Consider the following 21,311-nt stretch of genomic DNA (forward strand, 5'->3'; position numbering starts at 1 on the left):
ATTAAAAAAAGAAAATTGCAAAAAAAGAAAGGAAAAAAACATTGTAGACCACTAACTTACCAAAAGTTACCAAAGTTTAGAAATAATTGATAAAAGTAGCTGTGTCTACAGAGTACAAAAGAACTAATATTGAACAATTTTTTTGGCATTCAAAGATCTGAGATTTTACACTGTTTTCCCATTTTCTTGATTCCTTGGCTTAACCTTTTGGGTTTAGATCACTTTTTATACATATCAGATCAATTATTTGCTTAATTAATTCCTACTTGGGATTGGATATAAACAAGTAAACTAGAGTTGGAGGGAAATTAATCATCCATTTCAGTCCACACAGTTATCCTAATGTGGCAGGTGAAAGCTACAAAGCTTTAGAACTTGAAGCACCTCAGCTATCATCCCATCCACATGCAGCAAACAGATGCCTTCATGGGGCAGGCAGGGCAGCCTCCAACACAGTGTACATCCTCCCAAAGGTCTTCAAATCCAAAGTTTACTATAACAATATGCTAGTTTCCTTATCTCAAAGTTTGGGAAACACAGAAGCCCAGCAACCGGCTCAAAGCCAACTGCTACTGCTGCTAAGTCGCTTCAGTTGTGTCCGACTCTGTGCGACCCCATAGACAGCAGCCCACCAGGCTCCCCCGTCCCTGGGATTCTCCAGGAAAGAACACTGGAATGGGTTGCCATTTCCTTCTCCAATGCATGAAAGTGAAAAGTGAAAGTGAAGTTGCTCAGTCATGTCCGACTCTTCGCAACCCCATGGACTGCAGCCCACCAGGCTCCTCCGTCCATGGGATTTTCCAGGCAAGAGTATTAGAGTGGGGTGCCACTGCCTTCTCCGCAAAGCCAACTAGCTGGGGAATTCGTGTAGAATTCCTCTGAGAAAATGAAAGTATAAAGACATGTAGTGTTAGCAGTAATTATGATAACAAAAAGCAATGGTAACTGAGCTCTTACAATATTCCAGACACAATACTAGAAACTCCATGGGCATTATTCCATTTAAACCTCATGGGCTTCCACACTGGCTCAGCAGATAAAGAACCCAGCTGCAATGCAGGAGATGCAGGTTCAATCCCTGCACTGAAGATCCCCTGGAGAAGGAAATGGCAACCTACTCCATTATTCTTTCCTGAAAAATCTCATGGACAGAGGAGCCTAGCAGGCTACAGTCCAAAGGGTCACAAAGAGTCAGATATAACTGAGCGCATGCACGCACACACACATACACACGTACACACATAATTAAACCTCATAAAAATCTTGAGAGATTACTAAAGACATGTTTTATGTAGGCTCTGAGCTTAGGGCTTTATAAACATATCACAAAAACATATCACAAAGAGGGGCTGTGAGAATTATTTCCATTTTAATAAGGAAGAAACTGAAGATCAGGGAAGTTAGATAATTTTCTCAAGGTCACATGTTTGTAAGAATAAAGATTTGAATCCAGGTCTATGCAGAAGCCCAAGCTAATTTAAACTGACTCCCAAGTAAAGGACAGTGAATCAAGTAACCACTGATTTCTACCCTAAATCAACATTTCTCTTTTTTTTTTTCCTAACCTACCACACCCGAGGCACATGAAACCTTCCTAGCAAACTGAGGTTAAGGAGATAATACATATATACTCACTGTATTTACTGTAAGCTGTTCACTAAGGGAGTTAGATTTGGAACGAAGAGCTGACTCCCTGAAAGCAAACAAGACATATCCTGAGATAAAAACAAAATTTATAATCACAAGTCCAGATTATACTGGATAAACACTGTTTTTTAAGATGTTTGATAATTTAACAGTTGTAAAATAGAATTTCAACTGTTCTGTAGTTTGCATAATTTCTGAAAGCTACTGAAGATAAACAATTTTCCATTCAAACAGAGAAATTTACATTTTATCCTTAGAGATAAGTGTTTATGGCTTTTGCCCAATCTTTCTCCAAAGTTTAGCAGATATTCTTTTATATCTGAATTAGTGCTTTTATAGACTATGAATATTAATCCTTTGTTAGAAAATCTGAAGCAATTATGTTTCCCATTTCCTTTATCCCATTATCCCCCTCAATTATTTAAAATTATTTCAGTTTTCAACTAGTGCATTGGTCCAGAAGTTCATTCAGGTTCTTCTAGACGATGAAATGGACAAACTTGAACAAACTTTTTGGCCAACTTAATATATACCTATTTCTGAACTACCCTAAGAATCATGTTTATGGACAATAAAAGAGCTTGATGCAACTGCAGTGTCTCACCCTGATTTGAAAGGCACCGATGCGGAGGGTGACACAACAGGGTCCGCAGAGATGCTGTCAGCAGCAGGGACGGGAGAAGGGGCTGCAGAGCCCCGGGAGCCAACACTGTGCCCATCAGAGCCAGGATCTCGAGCGAATTTGACCTAGGGAAAGACCAACCACAGGGTGAACAGGCCAACAGGCCACAAAAACAGCCCTCTTCCCCCTCCATTCTCCTTCCATCTTACTTATTCTTCATCACACAAAGTCATTACCTGCTCATGGTAGGCAGAAGAGAAAATGGAGACAAGCCAAAAGAAAAAAAAAAGGATAATCATTGGCAATTCAACTATTAAGGATTTCAGATGTAATATTTCACATTTATATTATGTGTATGTGTTTTACAAAAATGGGGCCATATTGCTTCACTCACTCACTGATTAACGTATTAATATTTCAATGTTAACTAAATTATTAATCGACAACACCCTTTTTAACTTCTAACTTGAAAGGTCATACCCTTAACTGCTATCAACTACAGGAAAAAGTTTCCAAAGGACTTTGGGGACAGAAGTCATAAATATCTATGTTATCACAAAATATATTTCATCATTTCCTACTTGGTGGACATTCAGTTTATTTCTAATTTCTTCCATACAAACAATACTTCTATGAATAATTTTATCTCTGTATCTTTGCACATAATCTTTTCCAAAATACAAATTCCCAGAAGTTAAATTGCTGGGTAAAAGTTATACTTACTTTTAAAACTTTTGATATATACCATTAAATTTCACACCATAAAGGGTGAACTACTTTTATACTCCATATGTATGCTCAGTTGCTCAGACATGTCTGACTGTTTGGACTGTAACCCACCAGACTCCTCCATCCATGGAATTTTCCAGGCAGGAATACTAGAGCGGGTTGCTATTTCCTACTCCAGAGGATCTTCCTGACCCCCAGGGATCAAACCCAAGTCTCCTGCCCCTCCTACATTGGCAGGCTGATTCTTTACTACTGCACCACCTGGGAAGCCCTTATACTCCAAAGTGAAGTGAAGTGAAGTCACTCAGTCACGTCCGACTCTTTGCGACCCCATGGACTGTAGCCTACCAGGCTCCTCTGTCCATGGAATTTTCCAGGCAATAGTACTGGAGTGGGGTGACATTTCCTTCTCCAGCGGATCTTCCCGACCCAGGGATGGAACCCAGGTCTCCCGCATTGTAGACAGACGCTTTACCGTCTGAGCCATTAGGGAAGTCCATTTCTCAAAACTCTTGTCCCACTGGGTAGTGCCATTCTCTATCACCCTCCTCAGCTTTGTTGTTGTTGTTCCACCATGTCTCACGGCTTGCAGGGTCTCAGTTCTCCAATCAGAGGCTGAACCCAGGCCATGGCAGTGAAAGCCCAGAATCCTAACCACTAGGCCACCAGGGAACTCCCCCAGCCTTGTCAGTTTAGCAAACGATTTGTAATTCTTTGATTATTGGTAAAATAGGGTATTTCTTCCTTATGTTTACAAAAAAAGTCTTAATGGATTCAAATTGATTTGTTATCTATCACAGCCATGATGTCCTCAAAGGAAATGGAGGCAGAATATAAGAGCTGTGAAAAAGGCAGTTGGAAGCATGTCAGTCAAAGAGGGCTGAAATGCCCACCAGGGATAAGGGTAGGAAGTGTCACTGAGAAACAATGCAGGAACAGCGCCACGATGAAGACGGCCATACCATCTACTCGCATTGTGTTTTGTAGTTTACAGTTCTAAACACTATCACATTTGGACCTAATAATCACCGTGTAAACCAAACAGAGTCTTTTTTGGGGTGAGGGGACAAGGGGTTGGAGGGGGAACATTCATGAACCACAGTTGCTATAAACTCTATTTGGGCTTCCCTGATATCTCAGACAGTAAAGAATTTGCCACAATGCAAGAGACTTGGGTTTGATCCCTGGGTTGGGAAGATCCCCTGGAGAAGGGAATGGTTACCCAACTCCAGTATTCTTGCTTGGAGAATTCCATGGTCAGAGGAGCCTGGCAAGCTATAGTCCAGGGGTAGCAAAGAGTTGGGACACGACTGAGTGACTAACATAGAAATTATTTGTAATAAAATCTTCAAATAGTACAAAAGGGTAGAATGTAAAAGTTTCTGAACTCCATTTCCATTCTCCAGAGGAAAAATCACTACATTTCTTTAAATGCCTCCAGAAATTTCATATGAATATGTGGGCATATATATATATTTATTTGTATATGATACATACACACACAAGATCATTCTACCCATACTGTTCTGCAACTTGTATCTTTCACTTAAAAACAGATTTTCGATATTCTTTAAGAAATACACAGATGTCCACCCCCTGAAAAACCATAATTCAATCAGTCTCATAATGACGCACACTTAAGCTATTTCCTGTTCTCCACTATTACAAACAATGTGGCAAAAAACTACGCCTCTGTCTCTAGCTGTCTATCTACACACAGGTATAATGCACACTTATGTAAACACATTGACAGGGTAAACTTGTAGCCACGGGATTACTAAATCAAAAAGTATGAACACTGGGTAAGAATCACTATTTTACAGAAAAAATAAAAAGAGAAATGACTATAAATACAGAGCCAAGAAGGACATAAACTTTGGCCTTTAGATTCCAAAGCTGTTGTTCTTTCCAACTATACCATTTCTACTTAAAAGAAAAAAAAGGAGAGAGCGAGATCTTCAGAATCTTTTCCAACACATTTATTTGTTCATTTTACCTAACTAGCAAAGAGGACTCATCAAACACAATACAGCACAATTTCACTCACCCGCCTAATCTCCACCTCGAACACCAGGATCGAGTCTGTTGAGGGAGTCCATCCTATTACCCCTTCAGAGCCAGAAGCGCAGGCTGGGGGGATGATAAGCAACCGCTTCCCTCCTTTCCTCATGCCCACCATTCCATCCTCCCAGCTCTTTAGGAATCAGAGAAGAGGAAAAGTTCATCAGATACAAACCTTCTCATAAGACAAAACATAGTAGAGGATCATCAGTTTATGCTCCCCGCTCCCACGCACCAGTTATAAGAACATCTAGAATACTTCTTCTCAGCTGACTTGTCAAAGCCAGCACATCCAGGGCTAAATGAAATATCTTAGATGATGAGAGAAACTGGGAGGAACAGAATGGCATTAAAAGAGAAAGAAAAGCTATCATTTATTAAACACACTTTTTTCTAAGTACTTTGGTAAGTGCTTTACTTCCACTGTGTTGTTTAATTCCTAAAATAACTTTATAAGGTTAGTAGCAATAGCCCCATTTTACAGAAGAGAAAACTGAGGCTTAAGGAGGTGAGGTAACTAGCCCAAGATCAGTTAGTACATTGTTAAGTCAAGATTCAACACTAGATCAGTCTAGCGTTAAGTGTCATGCCCCAACTACTATCATCTCCAGGAAAAAGTTTCCAAAGGATTCTGGGAAAAGGAGTCATTAACAAAGCTATGGAGAAAAACACTCTGCCACACGGATGAATGAGTACTTAACAATGCATCAATATGTCCTGACACAAGGATACCTCGCATGTGTAAAACATTCTTTTTTTAAAAAAAACTTCTAAAGAAAGAAAAACAAAAAGAACTTCTCATTTTATATTGGAGTACAGCCGATTAACAGTGCTGTGAGGGACTTCCCTGGTGATCCAGTGGTTGAGACTCCACGTTCCCAACGCAGATTCAATCCCTCATCAGGGAGCTAGATCCTGCATGTGGCAATTAAGATCTGGCACAGCCACATTAATTTTTTTAAAAAAGAAAAAGAAACAAAAAACAGTGTTGTGATAGGTTCGGGCGGACAGCAAAGGGACTCAGCCATACAAATACAGGCACCCATTCTCCCTCACTCCCCTCCCATCCAGGTTGCCAGGTAACACTGAGCGGCTGAACAGGGCCCTGCCTAAAAGACCTCTGAGTTCTCCGGACTTGACCTGAACTGACTGAAACAAAGGAGAAGCAGCAAAGAAACCACCTGAGGCAAGGTTAAAGAGCCCAGAGAGGCTCATCAAGATTGGGAGATGAGACCTAAGACCCTGCACACACCCGAATCAGGTCAGCAAACCCACCCTTTTGAAACAGTGCAGAGGAAGGAATGAAGATTGTTACTGCCTTGATCCTTATCCTATACCCTGACTATATAACCTCTCCCTACTCACCAGGGAGGGGGGCACAGGTTCTTGAGGGGCTAGCCTACTGTATTCCCCCTCTGCCTGGCAAAGTAACAAAGCCACTCTTTTCTCCTTCTCTATAACTCTGTCTCCATATTTCTGTTTGGCAGTGCACAGACAGCCAAGATCCTGGCAACAGTTTCCTGTGCTATATAGGACTTTGTGGGTTATCCATTTTAAACAGGAGAGTGTACATGTTGATCCCAAATTCCCTGTCTCTTTTCCTCCCATTCATCACCCCTGGCAACTATAAATTTGTTCTCTAAGTCTGTGAGTCTGTTTCTGTTTTGTAAAATAATCTTTACTTTATAAAATACATCCACAGTTGCTAGAGAAGAAATTCACAATGTGAACCCAGGTCCTTGGACTCCAATCCCAATGTCCCTCCTGCTATGTTGCAGTTGCTTCCCAGCATGATTCGAAGCATCCCAGACAGATCAGAATCACTCATTAATGATACACCTCTAGAAGAAACAATTTAATCTCTTTCCCAAGGAGGCAAAAGGAAGAATTTAATAGTTCCCTCAGAACTACAGAATGAAAAACGAAAGGCAGGGACCACAAAAAAGAAATGTACCCTTCTCCAATATATTGTCTCACAGGGAAAAGGCTCTCAAATCCAGATAACGTAGCACATTTTTCTGTATTTTATAATCAAGCCTTTCAAGAGTCTCAGAAAATAAACCTAGCTTAGAAATTTCATAAAATTCAGTCTAAATTAAGCACACTGCAACTGATAAACTCTTACAAGAACACAGTTAAGCCTTTACCTTGATGACTTTTCCTGACCCCAATTTCAGGCGAAGAAGCTTATCTTTGTTAGCAGTGGAATCAAAAACCTGAAAGTTGATCAAAATAAATGTCAGCCAACTTCACAAATAATAATAATCATTATGATGTTCAACTTAACACAGAATAGCACAGTACTTCTGAAATAGGTAATGTCAAATATACTGGAAAAATACTCTGACCTAAAAAATAGGGATCACATCATGGCTAAGAGTGTTATCACACTGAGTATCTCCGAGGCAAGGAATTTCCAGGTTTAGAAAAAAATAAACTTCTACCACCACATATTTAAAATGATCTTAATCTATAAAGAATTTTCAAATAAATTATCTCATTTGATGCGAACAACCATCCGGCCAAGAAAGTAGATAGAGCCCTACTAACTAAGCTCAATTCATGGGGGAAAAAAAAAATTAAGAGCTTAAATGATTTGACAAAGTCAAGTTAGGATAAAATTGGGACTTGAATCCACATTTTTGGACTCATAATCTAAAGCTCCTTTTATCAAACCATACTACTTTTGAGGGCTTAATAATATAAAAACACAACAAAGCCCAATCTATTCACACTAGTATAAGAAAAACAGAGAAACAACTGTGAAGAAAGTCTAAAAAGTTTAAGGCCTAATCCCATAAGAATCTATTCAAATTTAAAATTGGTACAGGAGGACAAGATGTACACATGAACAATTACCAAAAATAACACTGGTGCAAACTAGTTTCCACTTGCTCTAAGGAAGAGACACAGTGGCACCGAGCAGATTTTATACACTAGCATTTCATGGCTATGCCTCCAAAGGGGGGGTAGAAGTCAAACCAAGGCTCCTAAAAGATTTCTATTTGCTAACAGCAGCAAATAGACTCTTGAGAGTCCCTTGGACTGCAAGGAGATCCAACCAGTCCATTCTGAAGAAAATCAACCCTGGGATTTCTTTGGAGGGAATGATGCTGAAGCTGAAACTCCAGTACTTTGGCCACCTCATGAGAAGAGTTGACTCATTGGAAAAGACTCTGATGCTGGGATGGATTGGGGGCAGGAGGAGAAGGGGACGACAGAGGATGAGATGGCTGGATGGCATCACGGACTCGATGGACGTGAGTCTGAGTGAACTCCGGGAGTTGTTTATGGAAAGGGAGGCCTGGCGCGCTGCGATTCATGGGGTCACAAAGAGTCAGACACGACTGAGCGACTGAACCGAACAGCAGCAATTCACAGTAATATACTGTACATCTGAATAGCTCTCATGCTATTTAAATTACAAAAGAACTTGCAAGGTACTTTTTCTTACCTGGCCCAGAACGTGATTCTGAAAGAGCCAGCTGGTATAGGCCACTTCTAAAGAATCTCCAACTTCTACAGCAGGGCCTTCCACTACAATAAGGTCCTGTGACAGCACTGAATCCAGGGAAGAGGTGCTGTTGCACTTGGCAATGCAAACCTGCGAGGTGAAATGGAAGCAGCATGAACCTAGTTTAAGCTCAGTTAAGGACTACTAATTGCTCTTTTCCAAACAGTGGCACCCATTTACAAAACAAATTACATGTTTAGAAGCAAACCATCCAGAAGTCAGTAATCTTGCCAGCAATCAAAGTGCTTAAGAGTGTGGCTTTGGAGTCTGACTGTCTGAGTACAGATCTGGGCACTGCCACTTATTAACTTGTGACCTTAGCCAAATAACATAACTCCTATGAACCTTATTTCAGAGGGTTTTTTTTGGGAGGATGGGATAAAGGCTTTGCATATTTCCTAGGGTTAGATTGAACCTAACTGAACCCTAGGTTAGACTGAACAAGGAGAGTACTTGGCACAATGCCTGGCAAATAACAGTAAGTACACAATAAACATTTGCTATCATTACTATACTAATTTACTGCTTCAGTGTTTGGGAGCCTATGAAAGATAAGGGAGCATCTAAAAAAATGTCAAAAGGCTATTTAAAGAAATAAAATAAAGGCCCTTTACAAAACCATGATGTATTCCTAGAATTCATCTCTACCACCTACAGATGTACCCATATTATGTTAGCTCAGATACTAGATAAAGAAGTCAAACATATTTTTATGAATAATTTTTCTATAGTCAATGTTTGAACATATATACCTTAGAAACTTGCTACTCATTTTCTTTAAAAAAAAGTTTCATTATTGCAATCAAACAAATGCTAACTAAAACAATGAGAAGTCATTTTTTTATCAAGCAAATAAGAGTAAGAAGAAAAAAAGAAACTATAATAATTCTAAATGTTGGCTAAGGGGCTTCCATGGTGGTCCAGTAGCTAAGAATCTGCCATGCAGGGCAGGGGACACTGGTTTGATCCCTGCTCCAGGAAGATCCCACAAGCCCAGGGGCAACTGAGCCTGTGTGCCACAACTACTGAGCCCAAGCTGCGGAGCCTGTGAGTTGCAAACACTGAGCCTTCGCACCAGAACTTCCGAAGCCTCAGCGCCCCAGAACCTGTACTCTCCAACTAGAGAGCAGCCCCTTCTTGTTGCAACTGGAGAAAGTCCAAGCATAGTAACGAAGACTCAGCACAGTCAAAAATAAAAATGTTGGCAAAGGTATAGTGAGAGAACTGATATGGATGTAAAATAGTACAATTTATACAGAATCTAAAAATATATGAATTCTTTGATTCCATCTTTCACTTCTTCTAGCCTAAGGAAATCATCAGAGACCAATGCAAGAGACATGGGTTCAGCCCCTAGCTTGGGAACATTCCCTGGAGTAGGAAGTGGCAACACACTACAGTGTTCTTTCCTGGAAAATTCCATAGACAGAGAAGCCTGATGGGCTACAGTCCACAGGGTTGCAGAGTCGGACATGACTGAGCTACTGAATACACATGCATGCTGACAGGACTGTAACTACATATGCACCTTATACATAAGAAAAAAAAAGAAATGTCACATGATAACAGTGATTACTTTGGGTAGTAAGATTATGAATGCTTTAAAATGCTTTTCTAAATTTTCTATAATGACAATGAAATAACTTTTAAAAAATTCTTTTTAAAATAATATCTTAAAAAAGATAGTTGTATTTATTCCTTAAGATAATTTATGAGACGTGTTTAAAGGTATGTTTATATTTAGCCTTTCCTTTCTCCTTTCAAGCAATAAGTATTCTTATTATTTCCCTAAAATACAATAAGTTCAAGGGATGAATTTAGTGGGGTTTCTTAATGCTTGTAACTAACGATATAGCAAGTCATGAGTTTTCCATATATTTTCTTAAAATCAAGGGAAATCCAGACTAGTGCTTGGCTCTTCACAGAAAGAATAAAATAATCTTGCCTGTTTATTGAACTCCACGGCAGCCTTCTCCGACTCAAACATGATGGACCAGTTTTGCCTCTGGTCATCATAAAAGGTGCTGTAGTTATTGGGCCGAACCTGGAGAAAGGAGAAATGTTGAGATAACCCAACAGCAGACAGCACAGTGGATATATGTGACTGCCTAAGCTCACGGAGAAGGGCCTTGCCTCAGGGGGACCCAAGGAGAGTTACCAGGGAACTTACTTCTTCCCTCCTACCCTCTACCAATCACCCTTAGTCCACAGAAGGAAGTCAAGAGACCTTCCCGAGAGGTTCTGTTGAGACATTCACTCTGGGGAATTTCCTGACAAGCACAACCAAAAAAAAAAATACCCACTCTAGAGTCCAGAGTGAAGATAGTAGATCTAATTCCCACCAGGTATGCACAGACCCATCTTTCCTATAAACCAGTCCCACAGGAGCTACTGGTTCCAAAAGCGAAAGCCTTACCATCAGCTCAAAGTTCAGATGAATCCTGGCAACAGTTACTGGCTGTTGCTGACTGATATAAAGAAGAATCTTATACTGTACTCAAGCATAGACGGGCAGAAAAAAAAGAGAGAGAAGTTAAAGAACAATACAAAGATGTCAGGGGTCATGCTTCATGCAGGTATAAAACTCAAACCTCAGTTAACCCATTAAAGTTTAGAGTTTATCTTCTCACCATCTACTTTAATCTCTCCTCATTTCCACCCTACTCTTTTAACTGTAATTAGCAATGTCTTTATTTTGTTGGTGTTTTTATTTGAATGAGGGGTGACTAAAGAGATAGGCAAATGGCCCACAAGTACATAAAAAAGGTGTTCAACATCATTAGGCATTAAGGAAATACAAATTAAAACCACAATAAGGTACCAGATCACACGTATTAGAATTGCTATTATAGAAAAAGGAAAAAAATAAAGTGTTAGCAGGGTAGTGGAGAAACTGGAACCCTCATATATCACTTGTGGAAATGTAAAATGGTATACATGCTGTAGAGAGAGTTCAGCAGTTCCTTGAAAAGCTAAACAAGGAATTACCATTCAGTTCAGTTCAGTTCAGTTCCTCAGTTGTATCCGACTCTTTGCGATCCCATGAACCACACCATGCCAGACCTCCCTGTCCATCACCAACTCCCGGGGTCTACCCAAACCCATGTCCATCGAGTCGGTGATATCATCTACCTCATCCTCTGTGGTCCCTTTCTCCTCCTGCCCTCAATCTTTCCCAGCATCAGGGTCTTTTCAAATGAGTCAGCTCTTCACATCAGGTGGCCAAAGTACTGGAGTTTCAGCTTCAACATCAGTCCTTCCAAGGAACACCCAGGGCTGATCTCCTTTAGGATGGACTGGTTGGATCTCCTTGTAGTCCAAGGGACTCTCAAGAGTCTTCTCCAACACCACAGTTCAAAAGCATCAATTCTTTGGCATGCAGCTTTCTTTATAGTCCAACTCTCACATCCATACATGACTACTGGAAAAACCATAGCCTTGACTAGATGGAACTCTGTTGACAAAGTAATGTCTCTGCTTTTTAATATGCTATCTAGGTTGGTCATAACTTTCCTTCCAAGAAGTAAGTGTCTTTTAATTTCATGGCCATATGACACAGCAATTTCCCTCCTAGTATAAATGCAAAAGAACTGAAAAGAAGGACTCAAACATACACTTGGACATCAATGCTCACTGCACTGTTATTTACAATAGTCAAAAGGTGGAAACAACTAAGTGTCCAGCAGATAATGAATGGATAAGTATTAAAAATGTGTCATATATATATATATATATATACACACAATAAGATATTATTCAGCCATAAAAATAACCAATTTCTGATACATGCTACAACATGGATGAATCTTGAAAACATTTTGCTAAGTGAAATAAGCCAGACAAATATTTTATCATTCCACTTATATGAAATACCTAGAGTAGGCAAACTCATGATAGTGTGGGACAGGGAAGCCTGGCATGCTGCGGTCCATGGGGTCAGAAAGAGTCAGATACGACTTAGGGACTGAACAATACAGAAAGTAGATTAGGGGTTACCAGGGAATAAGGGAAAGGGGATGGGGAGTTATTGCTTAAAGGTTACAGGTTTTGTTTGGGGCGATGAAAAAAGTGGAAAGAGTGATGATGGTTGCTCAATACTGTGAACGCAATATATGCAACTGAATTATATAGCTAAAAATGATTAAAATGGTAAATTTTATGTCTCATACATATTTACAACACACACATACAGAAGTTAAAATTCAACCCTAGAAGGGAGGGAGAGACTGATACAGAAGCTCATATATAATCATGTAGTAGAAAGGACTTCCCTTATACTATGTGAGGCAGATATAGCAGGGACTGATCACCTCTTGCCAATCCAATTATAGACTGAGCTGCTCAGGGAAGGATCACAGGTATTTGAAGAGCTGGCTCACTTCTGGGCTGTCCCTATTCCTGAGCACTAACTACGGAGGCTTTTGATTGAGACCCTGGATGGCCTCCGACTCTTTGGTCCTGAAGTTTTCTGCCCATCAGAGATTCTGAGCTGAGATTCTTTAGTCTCTTCCCCATGAAGTTCAAAATCTAGCACATGTATTGAGAGGAAGGTTGTTGCTTCCCAACCATAAGTCGGATTTTATCTCCTATGAGCCAAAGGCAATCTTTCCCTCGGCTTTTCTGGCATAGTCCGTGGACTTCCACACCACACCCCAGTTCATCAAATGTCCCGTGGGGAAAAACCATCTTGTGTTTGGAGCGCCTTCAGTTTTTGCCAATGTCTTTTTTCCCCGGTGGTCTCTGCTTGGGACACACTTGATGGTTAGTCTACTCCTAAGTATCAGCAAAGATCTCAAGGCAAGGAAACGCTCAGCTCATTGGCTCTTTCCTCTCAGAATTTTAATTCATCTACTCCTCATCATTTCCATAGCTCCCTAATACAATTTTTTCACTTTGTCTTTTTATACTGTTGCCTGCTACAACATAAGACATTATATCTGGAAGTGAAGGGTGGTGAGGTCCCCGTGTGCCTGCGCTAAGTCACTTTAGTCATGTCCAACTCTGTGCGACCCTATGGACTGGGCAGCCCATCAGGCTCCTCTGTCCATGGTATTCTCTAGGCAAGGATACTGGAGTGAGTTGCCATGCTCTCCTCCAGGGGATCTTCCCAAGCCAGAGATGGGACTCACATCTTTTAAGTCTCCTGTGTCAGCAGGTAGGTTCTCTACCACTAGTGTCACCTGGGAAGCTCACAGTCCCAATACCAGATTTTTAAAATCCAAATTGCAATCTCTAATGAATTAACAAAGTTAGATAATAATCAACAATGGCTGGTAACAGGGACTTCTCTGGTGGTCCAGTGGTTAAGACTGTATGCTCCCACTGCAGTCGGTGCAGGTTTGATCCCTGGTCAGGGGGCTAAGATCCCACATGCCTCCTAGTGGGTCCAAAAAAAAAAAAACAACAATGGCTGCTAACATGACAAAATGAGAGATAATCAGACATTATATATCTCCCAATGGGAGAATGAGAGATTTAAGGAACACAGTAACAAACTGCAATGCATGGACCTTATTAGGTTGAAAATAACTGTTAAAAAGAAAAAAACAGATAATCAGGGAAATCTGAATACTAACTGGTAGTGTGCATGAGATCAAAGAATTATTGTGGATTTTGTTTAGGAGCAATAATGGTTATGTTTTTAAAATCTTTATCTTGTAGACATATGTACTAAAATATTTCCAGCTAAAACTGTATGCTGGAGATTTATCCAAAATGATCTGAGCAGGAGAACATGAAGACAGGTTGGAGTTGAGATGAAAAAGATTAATAACTGTCAGACTTCAGTAATGGACATGTGGGTGTCTGATATTCTAGTCCCACTGTTTTCACACGTGTTTTGTATATTTCCAAAATTAAGCTTTTTGTTTTTCATATACATGAGTATTGTCTATTACTTCAGCTACCCTGAACAGGTAATCTTCTCTCTCAGTGTCTCAGAATTTCTGAGGTATGTGGACTGCGTGTTATCTGGACCTCTGAAATTCTATTGTTTGCTATGTGTATTTTAACAATCTTCAAAACCTTCTGGAGAAGAATTTGAAGCTAGATACAATCTACCCTGGCCACCTGATGCAAAGAACTGACTCCTCGGAAAAGACCCTGATGCTGGGAAAGATTGAAGTCGGGAGAAGGGGACAACAGAGGATGAGATGGTTGGATCACCGACTCAATGGACATGAGTTTGGGTAAGCTCTGGGAGTTCATGATGGACAGGTAGGCCTGGCATGCTACAGTCCATGGGGTCACAAACTGACAAGACTGAGCGACTGAACTGAATTGAATTGAACATAATCTACACAAGGAAATCAGTCTCTGGGCTTCTAATCACATCTTTTTGACTCAAATCAGTATTTTGCTGTATGATAAACTGTCCAACTCACCAAAAAGATAAACACACACACACACAAAAAAAAGATAAACAGTGGTCATACTCTAAGCATTGCTCATTACCTAACGAAAGAATGTCCTTGGTAAATGAATGACTCTAAGATTCTACAAATTCTTAAGCTAGATCCATATCACAAAGGTCAAACTTAAGGAATTTGAGTGGTTGAATTTGTTTTAATGCACAACAGTAAGCAAAACGTGACTATAAACATCATTATACACCTAACATTAAAAATTCATATTAAGCACAATCATTCTAATCCTCTGATATATAAGCCAAGTCCCCATAAAAACCAGTTCACTGGTATGATTTGGGACACCTGAATATACATGAGACAAGGGGGCATTCTCACCTCTCTGGTTGTGTGATTTCCCAGGACTGCAGCACCAAATTTGCCCTGCTTTACATATTGACCATTTGTGCTACAGAAGTAAGAAAAACAGGTATTAACATTTCCTTCAAATAAGTAGATCCAGCTTTCAGACATTATATATCTCCCAATGGGAGAATGAAAGAGATTTAAGAAACATAGTAACCAACTGTAATGCATGGACTTTATTAGATGAAAGGTAAAGGCAAAGTAAAGGTAAAGTCGCTCAGTCGTGTCCGACTCTTTGCGACCCCACGGGCTGTAGCCTACCAGGCTCCTCTGTCCATGGGATTTTCCAGGCAATAGTCCTGGAGTGGATTGCCATTTCCTTCTCCAGGGGATCTTCCCAACCCAGGGATCGAACCCGGGTCTCCCACATTGTAGACAGACGCTTTACCGTCTGAGCCACCAGGGAAGTCAAGTAACTGTTAAAAAGAATTATAGACGTGGGGAATCTAGTCATTCAGCCTCTGGAAAGGGCAGACAACAGTTTATAATTTAAACCTCTGACACAACTTCTTTACTCTTTAAACATCTACTGTTCATGATCTTTCTCTGAACTTTTAAAAAGGCTGCTGCTGAGGGTATAAGCACTTCCTAGAGAGAGTACACAAGGTAATGGCTCTTCAAAATTTTGTGTACACAACTGCCCAACTGAAACATTAAAAGCATTACTAATACTTTGTCTACGGCAGGCCTGAGTAGCCATTTTGCAATGAAGAGAGAGGCCTATTGTGAAAAGACAGGAGCTTATCCCACAGCCCCAAGCAACTTCAGAAAGCGGTCCTTCTCAGCTACTTACTAACGATAGGCATGGACCGCCGTGGCAACCAACACTGTGGAAGTGCCTGTCGTGGTGGGCGCTGTTTTTGGTGTCCCCTGATTCCCTGATGAAGAGATGAAGGAGAAAACAACAGCTGTCATTCATTTCTTGCTTGAAACTGATTTTTAACCATTAAAGCAGCTTCAAAATTCTTTTTTAACCTTATAGCTTATGTCACAATGCTTTTACAACCTTTGTCCTCATCTGATCCACAAAAGGGCCCCTGTGGTTATGGCTGGGGATGAAGAGACTGAGCCTCTAGCCCCCAAGTACCTGACATGGTGACAGTAGCAAGCCTAGGACTAGCGCTCAGGATTCTGGCTCCATTCCAAACAAACCCTTGGGCTGGACAAGCAGCACTGTCTAGAAAGCAAGATTACGTCCCATTACTTTCTTTTCTCCTTTCAATATGTTGACAGTGATATTTAGTAAAAATGAACTTGTTTCCCCTTCCTTTACTTTCAGAGTTGAAAATTTTTGATACTGAGATTATATTCATTACTTTACTTTCACAGTAGTAAAGCAACACTAACATTTAAATTAGTACATTTGAGTAAATCATATATGCAAACCCACCACAGGAACGCACTGATGGAACAGTGAGAACACAGGTGTGGACATAGCAGCTAAGAACTTATTTTCAAAAGAATCCTCATTTGATTCTTTTCGTTGTTGTTAAAAAACAAGACAACAGGCCCAAAATGGAATCACTGAGCCTAAGCTCCAATCCACTAAACAGAGATTCAACGTAATCACAGTTTTGGCTCTTCAAGAAATGGAATCTTAAACCAATCATGAATGATCTGATCAGTTCAGTACAGTTCAGTTCCTCAGTCGTGTACGACTCTCTGCGACCCCATGAATCGCAGCACGCCAGGCCTCCATGTCCATCACCATCTCCCGGAGTTCACTCAGACTCACGTCCATCAAGTCTGTGATGCCATTCAGCCATCTCATCCTTGGTCGTCCCCTTCTCCTTCTGCCCCCAATCTCTCCTAGCATCAGAGTCTTTTCCAATGAGTCAACTCTTCTCATGAGGTGTCCAGAGTACTGGAGCTTCAGCTTTAGCATCATTCCTTCCAAAGAAACCCCAGGGTCGATCTCCTTCAGAATGGACTGGTTGGATCTCCTTGCAGTCCAAGGGACTCTCAAGAGTCTTCTCCAACACCACAGTTCAAAAGCATCAATTTTTCGGCGCTCAGCCTTCTTCACAGTCCAACTCTCACATCAATACATGACCACAGGAAAAAACCATAGCCTTGACTAGGTGGACCTTAGTCGGCAAAGTACTGTCTCTGCTTTTGAATATACTATCTAGGTTGGTCATAACTTTCCTTCCAAGGAGTAAGCGTCTTTTAATTTTATGGCTGCAGTCACCATCTGCAGTGATTTTGGAGCCCCCCAAAAAATAAAGTCTGACACTGTTTCTACTGTTTCCCCATCTATTTCCCATGAAGTGATGGGACCAGATGCCATGATCTCCATTTTCTGAATGTTGAGCTTTAAGCCAACTTTTTCACTCTCTTCTTTCACCTTCATCAAGAGGCTTTTTAGCTCCTCTTCACTTTCTGCCATAAGGGTAGTGTCATCTGCATATCTGAGGTTATTGATATTTCTCCCAGCAATCTTGATTCCAGCTTGTGCGTCTTCCAGTCCAGCATTTCTCATGATGTACTCTGCATATAAGTTAAATAAGCAGGGTGACAATATACAGCCTTGACGGACTCCTTTTCCTATTTGGAACCAGTCTGTTGTTCCATGTCCAGTTCTAACTGTTGCTTCCTGACCTGCATACAGATGTCTCAAGAGGCAGGTCAGGTGGTCTGGTATTCCCATCTCTTTCAGAATTTTCCATAGTTTATTGTGATCCACACAGTCAAAGGCTTTGGCATAGTCAATAAAGCAGAAATAGAGGTTTTTCTGGAACTCCCTTGCTTTTTCCATGATCCAGCGGATGTTGGCAATTTGATCTCTGGTTCCTCTGCCTTTTCTAAAACCAGCTTGAACATCAGGGAGTTCACGGTTCATGTATTGCTGAAGTCTGGCTTGGAGAATTTTGAGCATTACTTTACTAGCATGTGAGATGAGTGCAATTGTGCAGTGGTTTGAGCATTCTTTGGCATTGCCTTTCTTTGGGATTGGAATGAAAACTGACCTTTTCCAGTCCTGTGGCCACTGCTGAGTTTTCCAAACTTGCTGGCATATTGAGTGCAGCACTTTCACAGCATCATCTTTCAGGATTTGAAACAGCTCTACTGGAATGCCATCACCTCCACTAGCTTTGTTCATAGTGATGCTTTCTAAGGCCCACTTGACTTCACATTCCAAGATGTCTGGCTCTAGATGAATGATCACATCATCGTGATTATCTGGGTCGTGAAGATCTTTTTTGTACAGTTCTTCCGTGTATTCTTGCCACCTCTTCTTAATATTTTCTGCTTCTGTTAGGTCCAGACCATTTCTGTCCTTTATCGAGCCCATCTTTGCATGAAACGTTCCTTTGGTATCTCTAATTTTCTTGAAGAGATCCCTAGTCTTTCCCATTCTGTTCTTTTCCTCTATTTCTTGGTACTGATCACTGAAGAAGGCTTTCTTATCTCTTCTTGCTATTCTTTGGAACTCTGCGTTCAGATGCTTATATCTTCCCTTTTCTCCTTTGCTTTTCACCTCTCTTCTTTTCACAGCTATTTGTAAGGCCTCCCCAGACAGCCACTTTGCTTTTTTGCATTTCTTTTCCATGGAGATGGTCTTGATCCCTGACTCCTATACAATGTCACGAACCTCATTCCATAGTTCATCAGGCACTCTATCTATCAGATCTAGGCCCTTAAATCTATTTCTCACTTCCACTGTATAATCATAAGGGATTTTATATAGGTCATACCTGAATGGTCTAGCGGTTTTCCCTACTTTCTTCAATTTCAATTTGAGTCTGAATTTGGCAATAAGGAGTTCATGATCTGAGCCACAGTCAGCTCCCGGTCTTGTTTTTGTTGACTGTATAGAGCTTCTCCATCTTTGGCTGCAAAGAATATAATCAATCTGATTTCGGTGTTGACCACCTGGTGATGTCCATGTGTAGAGTCTTCTCTTGTGTTGTTGGAAGAGGGTGTTTGCTATGACCAGTGCATTTTCTTGGCAAAACTCTATTAGTCTTTGCCCTGCTTCAGTCCGCATTCCAAGGCCAAATTTGCCTGTTACTCCAGGTGTTTCTTGACTTCCTACTTTTGCATTCCAGTCCCCTATAATGAAAAGGACATCTTTTTTTGGTGTTCGTTCTAAAAGATCTTGTAGGTCTTCATAAAGCCGTTCAACTTCAGTTTCTTCAGCGTTACCCAGGGATCGAACCCGGGCCTCCCGCATTGCAGGCAGATGCTTTACCATCTCATGCCACTCAATTCATGAACTGCTGAATATAGCCAATAAGATCTTTAAAATTTAATCAGCTGAATTTTATTAACAGTATTGACTTATTTTTTTCTGTTTATATAGAGTACATGTATACTGTAGAAAACTTGGTAAATTCAGAAACACACAAAGAAAATAAAAACAATCTATAATCTCACCACCGAAAAATAAACATCAGTAGTATGATGTATTTATTCCTAGCCCTGTTTCTATATACACAAACTTGTCAGCTTTTTCATCTTTTTTTAAAAAACAACATTAATGATATGATTTGGCGATTTCCTTTTCTCACTTAGTATACACATTTCCTTATACTCTTCAAAATAATCTCCAAAACAAATACCACTAGCAGTATTAATATGCTTGCTTTGCATCCTTGCCAACAAGAGGAGATGAGCTTTCTCAATCTTTATCAATGGGATGGGGGGCATTTAGGGAAAGGGGAATGCCATCTCACGGTTGTTTTCATTAGCATTTATTGATTACAGGGAAGCAGAAATTCAACATTTTCTACAGATTTGTATTGGCCGTTTATTTTGTTTGATTTTGATGAACTGCCTATTTTAGATTGTTGGCTTATTTTCCTAGACTGTGGTGTTCTTATTCTCCTTATTATTTTGCAAAAACCGAGAACAGTACTTTCCAGTTGTATGTATGTGATGCTACAGAATATAAAACTTCTCTCCGGAGAAGTAGTAAATGACCAAGAAAAAGAGAAACTCAGGCCGCAGTTAACACTGAGAAAAAAAATTACTGTCTCCTCAAGGCTCTCATCTCCCTACCTATCATCCTGAAAATGCAAGGCTGTTCATGGATTTGCTAGAAGGATAAGCAAGTCAGATGTCACAATCATGGGATCTTCTCATTGGCTAAGCATTTCTTCCTCTCTGAAATCAGGATTGTACAGATTGTTTAATTCCCTGCTCATAAGGACTGCTTTTAATATGTGATTTGAAATCTTTTTCTCCAGCAAAGTTTTTCACTTTCCTTTGAAAATATTTTATCTCTTAAATTTTTTAGTTTAAAAATGTCCTCTTACCAGCCTCCTATTTCCCTTAAGGCGTAACCTGTTGTGTGTATTCAAACTGTGTTCCTTCTAGTTTAGCCTTCATTTCTGAAATAATTTTTCTGATATCTCTAATTCTTGCCTGAGTCCTGTCACCTACTTCTGGGATTTTAAAATTCTCATTTATGTTCCCATTTCATGTCTTTATGTTATTTTCTTAATGGTAATAGGTGGCTGCAGTTTTGATCTGTGAGAATGTTAAGAAACATTCTCACAGAATAGAGCTCATGTTATAGGGATATTATTCTGCTCCTTGCTCTTGTAATAACTTTGCATGGAGCTTGATACTCTTCTATTGTTTATTTTTATGTGAAATTTGCTTTTCCGAACTTTTAGGCAAAAGTGGTTCAAGGTGGCTTTCCTAACTTCATGGAACTCACTCCTCCGCTGTGAGGATTCAAAAAAGCAGGGGGGCTTCTGCCTGCTTCCTGATTCTGTTCTAGCCCTACTTTTATCTGAATCTTCTCTCCTTTGCTTTTTCTTTTTTTTTAATGTATTTATTTGGCTGTACTGGGTCCTAGCTGCTGCACTTGGACTCTTTAGTTGCGGCTTGTGGGATCTAGTTCCCTGCCCAAGGATCTAACCCAGGCCCTCGGCATGAGAGCACCAGGTCTTAGCCACTGGACCACCAGGGAAGTCCCTAACCTTCACTTCTAATATCCTTAACCTCTTCAATTTTA

The 21,311-nt window shown here is 40.3% G+C and overlaps 1 protein-coding gene across 1 annotated transcript in view; it reads right to left on the bottom strand.

Moving 5' to 3' along the window:
* Positions 1-21,311, bottom strand: part of FKBP15 (FKBP prolyl isomerase family member 15) — a 61,969-nt gene that overhangs the window by 28,420 nt on the left and 12,238 nt on the right. Inside the window, exons 3-11 of the mRNA XM_068974035.1 lie at positions 16,137-16,221; positions 15,317-15,386; positions 10,990-11,064; positions 10,519-10,617; positions 8,514-8,663; positions 7,207-7,275; positions 5,046-5,192; positions 2,252-2,394; positions 1,636-1,693 (exon numbers count right to left, since the gene is read on the bottom strand). Coding sequence (XP_068830136.1) covers positions 1,636-1,693; positions 2,252-2,394; positions 5,046-5,192; positions 7,207-7,275; positions 8,514-8,663; positions 10,519-10,617; positions 10,990-11,064; positions 15,317-15,386; positions 16,137-16,221 — 896 coding nt within the window. The remainder of the gene's footprint in view (positions 1-1,635; positions 1,694-2,251; positions 2,395-5,045; positions 5,193-7,206; positions 7,276-8,513; positions 8,664-10,518; positions 10,618-10,989; positions 11,065-15,316; positions 15,387-16,136; positions 16,222-21,311) is intronic.

The sequence above is a fragment of the Capricornis sumatraensis genome, chromosome 6 (assembly GCF_032405125.1).
Source record: "Capricornis sumatraensis isolate serow.1 chromosome 6, serow.2, whole genome shotgun sequence".
NCBI classification, from domain to species: domain Eukaryota; kingdom Metazoa; phylum Chordata; class Mammalia; order Artiodactyla; family Bovidae; genus Capricornis; species Capricornis sumatraensis.